Source organism: Pelodiscus sinensis, chromosome 2 (assembly GCF_049634645.1).
Source record: "Pelodiscus sinensis isolate JC-2024 chromosome 2, ASM4963464v1, whole genome shotgun sequence".
Classification (NCBI taxonomy): Eukaryota; Metazoa; Chordata; order Testudines; family Trionychidae; genus Pelodiscus; species Pelodiscus sinensis.
The window spans coordinates 826,864-838,448 of NC_134712.1; the positions used below are offsets into that span (position 1 = coordinate 826,864).

The window sequence follows — 11,585 nt, forward strand, 5'->3', positions numbered from 1 at the left end:
AGGGGGGAAGTGCTTGGGCTGCTCCTACGGCCGCCTGAGTTTTGCTGCAAGGATGGGACACTCCCCAGTCACTCTCCTGGTTCCTTCCAGGAGATATCCCACGCGATGGGGATCTGAGAGCCCAGACCATGTCTGCCAGATGTGCTCCCAGAGGAGTAATGGTAGAAAGCCTAATTCGAACTACCTACTCCGTGCCGCGTGTAGCCGCGGGCACGGAGTCCGAACTACCGGGGATTTTAAAATGGCGGCGCCCGGCAAGATGCAAATGAAGCCCGGGATATTTAAATCCCGGGCTTCATTTGCAACTTTGATTGACTAAATTAACCACCCTAGTTCGAACTAGGGTGGTAGTGTAGACATACCCTCAGTGACTTGGGTTTGGAAAACTGGAGTACGTAGGGATAGCAGGCTTTCAGGAGTTCAAGTCTGCAGTGTGTACAAACACAGCATGGGATGACTGCATGTCCCAGAGGCAGCAGGCATCACAAAATAGACTTTCAGATATCTCTGCTCTGTGCCATGTAAAGGTTCCTCAGCTGGCCTGAGAACCCATCTTTACAACCTCATGAGATTATACCCTCAGAAACAAGTATCTGTACTCAAGAACTTCTTGCCTTTTTAATTTATTTTTATTGTTCTTCTCTCCATTCCCTCCTCTGTCTTTTTTTTAATCCAAGATGTAATCTGCTGGTGTGGGAAGCATACATTTATTGATCATCCTAGTTTCTCTCCAGAGAGGGAAATTTTAAGTTACTTATTTTTTGGAGAAAAGGGATTGAACTTTCAAATGTCATTAACTATAAAAGTTAAATATAACTTTATTGTGATTTATTGCTAGTGAGGGAAGTAGGGATGTGTCTGATCTGGTCTGATGTGATGCTTTTGAGGGAGCTGCCAAAGCTGTTGATTTTCTTGTCTGAGCCCTGTGTCACATGTTGCTTTAACCAATGGCGCATGCGTGCAAGGTCTTGGCTATAATGGTGCTCCCGAATGAGTTGCTGTTGTTGTTCTCTCAGTTGAAGCTTGAACAATTTGAGGATGTGTGAGCGTCGGATGAGGCTGAGAAGTTCATGGCGCAGTCGCCAATTCTCTGCTTTCACCTGCTTGGTATGATGGATTAGGCTGCGTACAGCTTCCTCTTCAGCTCTCTTGGCCAGAGACTGAACCTTCTGATGAGAGTCCAGCTCATATTCAGCTTTTGCTTGCAGGAATTTGCTCTTGACCTTGTGCATTTGCTCTGAGTGCTGGATTTTTGTGATCAGCAGTTCTTTCTCCAGCTCCTTGATTCTACTCAGTTGTTCCAACTGCAGGTCCTTGAAGGGTTGCAAGTCTTCAACCTCCTTGTTCATAAGAGAATACTTTGTCTCCATCTCCATCAGTTGGTTCCTCACCTCCTTCTCTTTATCTGTGTACTGTGAGATCAGCTCTTCCTTCTGCTTTCGGATCTGTGCCAGATCAGAGTGGTTCTGGTCATTTAGTGTGATGATAGCATTTTGACATTTCTGAGTGTGTTTGCTTATATAGGTCACATAGGCTTTACTGTCCTCCTGAATCTTCTGAGCCTCCTTATCCAGGAACTCATTCTCCCACAGGAAGTGCTCTATTCGCTTCATGTACGTGTTCACATGATCAGTCAGGATCTTATATTCCTTCTGCAGATACTGCTCTCTCTCTCTCACAAACGGTTCTGTGCTGCTCCTTGCCTTAGATATATCACCTTCTTTTCTATTTGTTCCTTGCTTGCGTTCCCCAAAACCATTAGCTTTTTGTTCTGGCTTCTTTTTCTTGGATGCCATGTTCAGTGCTGGGGTGCTAGGTATACTAGCAAAATACAACAGCGTAAGGGTAATTATATATTGTAGGTGAAGAACTAGAAACATATATTTAAAGTTGGCTAACTCTTCCCATTTCCTGTTTTTAACTGATTGAAATATTGGCAGATTTTAATTGGTTGGCCTGAAATTTTCATGCTTGATCTCTTATTCAGGTTGAATTTGGGAGGGGTTGTGTGGCCAGGACTAGAATGACAGTACTGAATGACAGTATCCTATCTTTCAACAGTGGCCAGTGCTAGGTGCATCAGAAGGGGTGGACAGAACAAGTAATCATCAGGTGGTCCATCCCCTGTCACCCATTTCCAGCTTCTGGCAAACTGAGGCTAGACACACCTCCCTGCCCATCCTGCCTAAAAGCCATTGATGGACCTATCCTCCATGAATTTATCTATCTCTTTTTTTAACCCTGTTATAATTTTAGCCTTTAAAACATCCTCTGGCAAAGAGTTCCATAGATTGACTGTGCATTATGTGAAGAAGTACTTCCTTTTGTTTGTTTTAAACAAGCTATCTATTAATTTAATTTGGTGACCCCTAGTTCTTGTGTTATGGGAAGGATTACATAATGCTTCTTTATTAACTTTTTTCACACCAGTCATGATTTTATAGATCTCTATTATATCCGCCCTTGGTCATCTCTTTTCAAAGCTGAAAAGTCCCAGTTTTATTCATCTGTCCTTATATGGCAGCCGTTCCATATCCCTAATTATTTTTGTTGCTCTTTTATGAACTGTTATCAATGCTAAGATATCTTGCTTGAGATGAAGCAACCATATCTGCATGCAGTACACAAGATGCAGGTGTACCATGGAGGTAATAAGATACTCTCTGGGGGTATGTCTACACTACCCCGCTAGTTCGAACTAGCGGGGTAATGTATGCATACCGCACTTGCTAATGAAGCCCGGGATTTGAATTTCCCGGGCTTCATTAGCATAAGCGGGGAGCCGCCATTTTTAAATCCCCGCTGCTTCGAACCCCGTGTAGCGCGAGGAGTAACGCGGAGTAACGGTAGTTCGGAATAGGCACCCTAGTCCGAACTACCTAGTTCGAGCCCCGTGTAGCCGCGCTACACGGGGTTCGAAGCAGCGGGGATTTAAAAATGGCGGCTCCCCGCTTATGCTAATGAAGCCCGGGAAATTCAAATCCCGGGCTTCATTAGCAAGTGCGGTATGCATACATTACCCCGCTAGTTCGAACTAGCGGGGTAGTGTAGACATACCCTGTCTTATTCTCTGTCCCTTTCTTAATGATTCCCAACATTCTATTTTCTCTTTTGACTGCTGCTGCACATTGAGTGGATGGTTTCAGAGAACTATCCATAATGACTACAAGATATCTCTCTTGAGTGGTAGCAGCTAATTTGGGCTACATAATTTTATACTTATAATTAGGATTATGTTTTCCAATATGCATTACTTTGCATTTATGAACATAAAAATTATTCTGCTAATTTATTGTCCAGTCACCTAGTTTTGTGAGATTACTTTGAAGATCTTCACAGTCTGCTTTGGACTTAATTATCTTGATCACTTTAGCATAATCAGCAAATTTTGCCACCTCACTGTTTATTCCTTTCTCCAGATAATTTATGAATATGTTGGACTAGAATTGGTCCCAGGGTGTACCCTTGGGGGATATCACCAGTTACCTCTTTCGATTCTCAAATCTGACCATTCATTCCTACCATTTGTTTCCTCTCTTTTAATCAGTTAAAGAAGTGGACAGGGGGCTGCAGACAGGAGTAGTTGAGAGGGAGCACAAGAGATCCGAACACTGAACAGGCGAGTGTACTAGTTTTTGGCATGAGTGAGTTTGCTTGACTGTTTGCATTTTGTTTCTGTTTCTATTGCAGGTGATTTCAGTTAATGTGGCAATTGGGATTGGGTGTCTGGGAGCGTTTGATCTTTTGTTTCCTTGATTCCCTTTGATCAGCCTCATTCAGCCTTGGGATCAGTTTGCCCCATGTGGCTAACGAGGGGGAAGGCCTGACTTAGGTGAGCATGTTTCAAAAGCCAGAGGCAGACCAACCAGGGGACTGAAGTGGACAGGGGTCTGCAGATGGAGAAAGTTGAGAGGGAGTGCAAGAGATCCCACTGCTGAACAGGCCACCAAGACAGTGTTCTAGCTTTGGTGTGAGTGAGTTTGCTTGACTGTTTATTTTTCTGTTGCAGTTGGTGTGGCGGTTGGGATTGGATATCTGGGGGGGTTGATCTTTTGTTCCCTTGATCAGTCTCACTCAGCCTTGGGATCAGCCTCCCCCTATGTGACTATATAGGGGGTAGGCCTGACCTAGGTGAGCAGGCTTTAAAAGCCAAAGGCAGAGCAACCAGAGAAGCGAAGCAGAACAGAGAGCTGCAGACAGGGGAGCTTGAGAGGGCCTCCTAATATGGTTAGGAAGACCTGCAACACTCGTGCCACCACTGCTTCTGTCACCTCCACCTGCACCTGTAGCCAGATAGACCACCTGACTACAGATGCCTCTACCCAGATCCTGGTGTGGTTTTGCAGGGACTGTGGCTTGCAACTTCCACTTATTGAAATCCAGGCTGGGGAGACCATTCAATGTGAAAGGTGTCTGCTGGTGGAATCTCTCAGGAAGCAGGTGGGAGAACTAGAGGAGGAGGTGACTAGGCTAAGGAGTATTCGAGCCCATGAGGAATTCTTTGAGAGTATTCATGTGGAGACCACTCATGCTGAGGAAGCTATCCCATTACAAAAGACTGCTGGCACACCATTGGTAGAGGAGGACATGGCTCTCTTTCAGGGGGGACTCTGGCAGCTCATCACTTCTGGCAGCAGGCAGTACTCCACCCCTGCTCCCAACCTTCCCACTGTGGTTTTAGAGAATCATTACACGGTTCTGGTTACAGGAGATAAAGAATCACCGTCTAAAGAGGAGAAGCCATGTACCCCTAAGTCTGAGAGGTCTGCAGCCACCACTGCAAAGAAGAAGGGTAGGGTAGTAGCAGTTGGAGACTCTCTTCTGAGGGGGACAGAGACACCTATCTGTCGCCCTGACATGTCATCTCAAGAGGTATGCTGCCTCCCAGGGGCCCGTATCCGAGATGTTAAGAGGGCACTGTTGAGGATTATCTAGCCCTCTGACTACTACCCCATGCTACTCATCCATGTGAGCACTAATGATACTGCAAGGTGTGACCTTGAGCAGATCAAGAGTTGTAGTAAGATGAAGGGCTAAAACATAAGCCCATGTAGCATAGGCCTGGTCTGAGGCCTGAGGCCTAGCTAACAGGCAAAATTTAGCTAACATAAAGCAAAGCTAAGCTGTGAGCAAAGGCCTGCCTCTTGCTCACAGCTTAGCTTTGCTTTATGTTAGCCAAGTTTTGTCTGTGAGGAGTGGATACGAAGGTCTTCTTTAATGAGTGGTACCATGTGATTTCAACTTAAGACCAGCACCAATTACCAGGGTTGCCCGGTGTCTGGTTTTGAACTGGACGGTCCAGTATTTGAGCTTTCTGTTCAGGAACCCAACTTAGAAAATATAAATGTCCGGTATGTTCTAAATAAGATGTAATGTAGATTGTGATGTAATGTCAAGCATGTCTGGTATTTTAGTTGAAACCATCTGGCAACTCTACCAATTACTGTTCTGCACCTGGGCCTATTACCAGTTTGTGTTTTGCACTCTCAACCCAGTTTGTGCCAAGTTCTGTGAGCAAGGGCCTATCTCTTGCTCACAGCTTAGCTTTGCTTTATGTTTTGTCTGTTGTTAGCTAGGCCTCAGGCTTCAAACAAGGCCTGTGCTACATGGGCTTATGTTTTAGACCTTCATCTTACTACAGAAGTGACTACAGGGCTCTGGGAAGATGGGTAAAGGAGTTTGGAGCACAGGTGGCATTCTCTTTAGTCCTTCTCGTCAAAGGTAGAGGCCCAGGCAGAGACAGGTGATTCCTGGAGGTGAATGCTTGGCAACAAAGATGGTGTTGACAGGAGGGATTTGACTTCCTTGGCCATGGGATGCTGTTCCAAGAAGAAGGACTGCTAAGCAGAGATAGGGTTTACCTTTCAAGGAAGGGGAAAGAGAGTATTTGGATATAGACTGGCTAGCCTAGTGAGGAGGGTTTTAAATTAGTTCCAGTGGGGGCAGGTGACTGAAGCCCGCTGGTACATGAAAATCATGGAGACCTGGGAGATGGCTCAGAATTGGGAGGGAGCATGGGCTATAATAGCAGTAATAAAGGACAGGCAGAGAGAACTGGGGTGGGGGGGAGGCGGGACTGAAATCAGTATCTTAGATGCCTATATACAAATGCAAGAAGTATGGGAAATAAAAGGAAGAACTTCAAGTGCTAAAAAATAAACACAACTATTACTAAGTTGGCATCACAGAGACATGGTAGGATAATACACACGATTGGAATAAAATATAGCTTACTCAGGAAGAGAAAAATGGAGGAGGTGTTGCCTTATATATTAAAAATGTATATACTTGGACTGAGGTGGAGATGGACATAGGAGACAGACTAGTTGAGAATCTCTGGGTTAGGTTAAAAGAGGTAATAACCAAGGGTGATGTCATACTAGGATTCTACTACAGACCACCTACCCAAGCAGAAGAGGTGGATGAGGCTTTTTTTAAACCACAAAATCATCTAAAGTTCAGGATTTGGTGATGATGGAGGACTTAAACTATCCAGGCATATGTTAGGAAACTAACACAGCAGGACACAGATTATCCAGTAAGTTCTTGGACTGCATTGGAGACAATTTCTTATTTCAGAAGGCTGAGAAAGCAACTGGGGGGGGGAAGCTATTCTAGATTTGATTTTAACAAATAGGGAGGAACAGGTTGAAAATTTGAAAGTGGAAGGCAGCTTGGGTGAAACTGACCATGAAATCATAGAGTTCATGATTCTAAGGAATGGTAGGGTATGTCTACACTACCACCCTAGTTCGAACTAGGGTGGTAATGTAGGCAACCGGAGTTGCAAATGAAGCCCGGGATTTGAATTTCCCGGGCTTCATTTGCATAAAGCCGGGCGCCGTTTTTCATGAGGAGTAACGGTAGTTCGGACTAGGAAGCCTAGTCCGAACTACCTAGTCTGTGCCGCATGTAGCCGCGCAGCACGGAGTCTGCACTAGCGGACATTTAAAAATGGCGGCGCCCAGCTTTATGCAAATGAAGCCCAGGAAATTCAAATCCCGGGCTTCATTTGCAACTCCGGTTGCCTACATTACCACCCTAGTTCGAACTAGGGTGGTAGTGTAGACATACCCTGATAGCTTTCTTTGATAGGATAACAAGTCTTGTGGATAAAGGAGAAGCAGCTGACATGGTATGCCTAGACTTTAGTAAGGCATTTGATACGGTCTTGCATGAACTTCTTATCAGTAAATTAGGGAAATACAACTTAGATGGGGCTGCTATAAGGTGGGTGCATAACTGGCTGACTAGCTGTTCTCAGAGAGTAGTCATTAACGGCTCTCAGTCATGCAGGGGCCTGTTTTGGGACCGGTTCTGTTCAATATCTTCATCAACAATTTAGATGATGGAATAGAGATCACGTTTATTAAGTTTGCAGTTTGTACCAAATTGGGGGGCGGGGAGGGGTGTTGCAAGCACTTTAGAGGACAAGGTCATAATTCAAAATTATCTGGACAAACTGGAGAAATGGTCTGAGGTAAATAGGATGAAGTTTATTGAGGACAACTGCAAAAAACTCCACTTAGGAAGGAACAATCAGTTTCACACATAGGCTACGTCTACACTGGCATGATTTTCCGAAAATGCTTTTAACAGAAAACTTTTCCATTAAAAGCATTTTTGGAAAAGCGCGACTAGATTGGCAGGATGCTTTTCCGCAAAAGCACTTTTTGCGGAAAAGCGTCCGTGGCCAATCTAGACGCGCTTTTCTGCAAAAAAGCCCTGATCGCCATTTTCGCGATCGGGGCTTTTTTGCGGAAAACAGTACTGTGCTGTCTACACTGGCCCTTTTGCGCAAAAGTCTTTCCGAAAAAGACTTTTGCCCGAATGGGATCGGCATAGTATTTCCGGAAAAGCACTGACGATCTTACATGAGATCGTCAGTGCTTTTCCGGAAATTCAAGCGGCCAGTGTAGACAGCTGGCAAGTTTTTCTGGAAAAGCGGCTGATTTTCCGGAAAAACTTGCCAGTCTAGGCACAGCCATACAGAATGGGAAGTGATTGTCCAGGAAAGAGTACTGTTGAAAGGGATTTAGGGGTCATAGTGGACAAGTTAAACATGAGTCAACAGTGTGACACTGTTGCAAAAAAGCAAACATGATTCTGGGATGCATTAACAGGAGTGTTATGAGCAAGACACGATAAGTCATTCTTCTTCTTCTCTACTTTACACTGATTAGGCCTAGATGTGGAGAAATTGGAGAAGGTCCAGAGAAGAGCAACAAAAATGATGAAAGGTCTAGAAAGCATGACCTATGAGGGAAGACTGAAAGAATTGGGCTTGTTTAGTTTAGAAAAGAGAAGACTGAGAGAGGATATGATAGCAGTTTTCAAGTATCTAAAAGGGTGTTACAAGGAGAGAGAAAAATTTGTTCTCCTTGGCCTCTGAGGATAGCATAAGAAGCAATGGGCTTAAATTGCAACAAAGGAGGTTTAGGTTGGACATTAGGAAAAATTTCCTACCTGTCAGGATGGTTAAACACTGGAATAAGTTGCCTAGGGAGGTTGTGGAATCTCTATCGCTGGAGATATTTAAAAGGAGGTTGGATAGACATCTCTCAGGGATGATCTGGAGGGTGCTTGGTCCTGCCCTGAGTGCAGGGAACTAGATTTGATGATCTCTCAAGATCCTTTGCAGTTCTAGTATTCTATGATTTATCAGTCCATGAGAGGACCTTCTCTCTTATCCCATTACAAAATACTTTGCTTAAGAGCCTTTAGTGAGGAACCTGGTCAAAGGCTTTCTCAAAATCTAAGTACATTATCTCCACTGGACTCCCCGGCTGTGTCTAGACCGGCCAGTTTTTCCAGAAAATCAGCCGCTTTTCCAGAAAAACTTGCCAGCTGTCTACACTAGCCGCTTGAATTTCCGCAAAAGCACTGACTTCCTACTGTAAGAAATCAGTGCTTCTTGCGGAAATACTATTCTGCTCCCGTTCAGGCAAAAGTCCCTTTTGTGCAAAGCTTTTTCAGAACTCTTGTGTGAATGCCATCTGGTCCTGGTGACTTGTTATTATTTAGTTTATCAATTTGTTCCAAAACCTCCTCTAATGACTCCTCAGTCTGGGACAATTCCTCACATTTGTCACCTTAAAAAATGGCTTAGGTTTGGGAATCTCTCTCACGACCTCAGTTGTGAAGACCAATGCAAAGAATTAAGTTTGTTTCTCTGCAATGACTTTATCATTCTTGTGTGCTCCTTTAACATCTTGATTGTCCAGTGGCCCCACTTGTTATTTATCAGGCTTCCTGCTTCTGATGTACCTAAAAATGTGCTATTACTTTTTGAGTTTTTGGCTAGCTGTTCTTCAAATTCCTTTTTGGCTTACCTAATTATATGTGTATACTTCATTTGATGACGTTTATGCTCCTTTCTACTTTCATCATTAGGATTTAACTTCCACTTTTTTTTTAAAGATGCCTTTTTATCTCTCATTGCTTCTTTTACTTGGTTGCTAAGCCATGATGTCATTTTTTTTGGTCCTTTTACTATGTTTTAAAATTTGGGTATACATTTAAATTGAGCCTCTGTTATGGTGCCTTTGAAAAATGTGCATGCATTTTGCACGGATTTCATTTTTTGGCACTGTACCTTTTAATTTCTGTTTAACCTCCTTATTTTTGCATAGTTCCCCTTTCTGAAATTCAATGCCACAGTGTTGGGCTGATGTGGTGGTTTCCCACTATAGGGATGTTATTATGGTCACAGTTTCCAAGTGGTCTAGCTATAGTGACCTCTTGGACCAGATCCTGGACTTCACTTAGGACTTGCCTCTCGTCTTGTGGATTCCAGAACCAGCTGCTTTAAGAAGCAGTCATAGAATCATAGAATCATAGAACTGGAAGAGACCTCAGAAAGTCATCAAGTCCAGCCCCCTGCTCTAGGCAGGCCCAATTCCAACTAAATCAACCCGGCCAGGGCTTTGTCAAGCCGAGACTTAAACACCTCTAGGGATGGAGACTCCACTACTTCCCTAGGTAACCCATTCCAGTGCTTCACCACCCTCCTAGTGAAATAGTTTTTCCTAATATCCAACCTGGACCTTTCCTACCACAACTTGAGCTTTTAAGCAGTCATTTAAGGTGTCAAGAAACTATCTCTCTATCCCTTCCTAAGGTGACATGTTCCCAGTCAATATGGGAAATCCCCCATTATTATTGAGTTTTTTTTTATTTTTATAGCCTTTCTATATGAAAGGCTGATTGGAATAGCAGGGGGGCATAGAGGTCAGGACTGAGAGATTTTTGACAGAATTGTGTGAGTTTAGGAAGATGGATGAAAGATCTATAAGGGTCAAATTCTCTGTGTGTGGAAAGGCCTATAATGTTTCCAGGCTTGTGAAAGAAGGCCCCAGAATTCAGAGCTCCAAGGGAGCCCTGAAAGGTCTGAAGCATATATTTGAAACTCTCTAACCTCCATTGTCTTACCTTCTCTCCCACTCTTGATCTTAATAAACTTTCAGGTAGTTTCTCTATCTATGAACTCCCAGGAAGTAATAGAATAGTAATTTCTGACAGCTGGACCGATCATCAGCTGTGTGGCTTTGCCACATAGTAAGAAGTCGAACACACTAGTGTGATTGGCCTTTCTTGAAAGTTGTGTGTATCCAAGGTGACAGAATATCATGACATCACAGGGCAAGTTCTATCTGTCCATGCTGATGGATGGGCAGGGTCCAATATATAGAGCAACTATGTAGGTGCATAAATTAACACGTAATTGTCTTTGTGTCAGAATATTCTTAATAACAATGCTCTAGATATTTGAGCATCTTTTAATTATTGCTCTCATCTCTTTCATTCCCCAGTCTAATGCTCATGATTGCAAATTAAACCCTCAAAATCTGACTTGTGTATAAGCACATCTGTCTATCAAACCATTCATATCAATGGGGCATTAATTTGGAAGCCTGATGATAATTTTTAAATTTCAATATTGTTAAGTGTTTATATAAGTGACTAAAAGGAATGAAAATATAAGGGTCCGACATACTTATTAATTGCAGTGTGCTAGATAATGTTAAAATGTTATAGCTTCATGTATCTATTTATAAAGATGACATGAATTCATTGTAATTCAGGAGGATGGTAAGAGTCCAACAATGGCATTTGTTACAATACAGGAAAATATTGGGGTCCTGTTATCATTTAGCAGGGACATCATTAATTGTGCTGCTACTTTTCGGATGGCTGTAATAGTAGTAATTAAGAAGTGAGTGTGGCAGGTAGTTGCACCTGAGTTTTGGTTCAGTGAGAAATGAGATGTTTAAATCCCTGTCTTTGAAATATAAACGCATCTCTGATCCTTGCCCAAAAAGTGGGAGGAAAATTTGTTGGGGTTAGGGTTTAGGGTTTAGGGTTTAGGGTTAGGGTTAGGGTTAAGGGTTAGGGTATGTCTACACTACAGCACGAATTCGAACTAACTTAATTTGAATTAGTTAATTCGAACTAAGCTAATTCGAACTAGTGCATCTAGACCTAAAAACTAGTTCGAATTAGCATTTTGCTAATTCGAACTAGCATGTCCACATTGAGTGGACCCTGAACCGAGGTTAAGGATGGCCGGAAGCAGTGCCAGCAGG

At 43.3% G+C, this 11,585-nt stretch overlaps 1 protein-coding gene across 1 annotated transcript; it reads right to left on the bottom strand.

The window, feature by feature from the left end:
- Nucleotides 1-607: 607 nt before the first annotated feature.
- On the bottom strand, nt 608-10,596 carry CCDC166 (coiled-coil domain containing 166). The gene is made up of 2 exons (XM_006119118.3): nt 10,432-10,596; nt 608-1,821 (listed from the first exon to the last, which is right to left on the bottom strand). Exon 2 carries the CDS (start codon nt 1,794-1,796, stop codon nt 819-821), a length of 978 nt encoding a protein of 325 aa, XP_006119180.1. The 5' UTR covers nt 1,797-1,821; nt 10,432-10,596; the 3' UTR covers nt 608-818.
- Between the last annotated feature and the right edge of the window lie 989 nt (nt 10,597-11,585).

Excerpts from the sequence above, each read along its gene's own strand:
- CCDC166 (XM_006119118.3), bottom strand. The coding sequence starts at position 1,796 with ATGGCATCCAAGAAAAAGAAGCCAGAACAAAAAGCTAATGGTTTTGGG.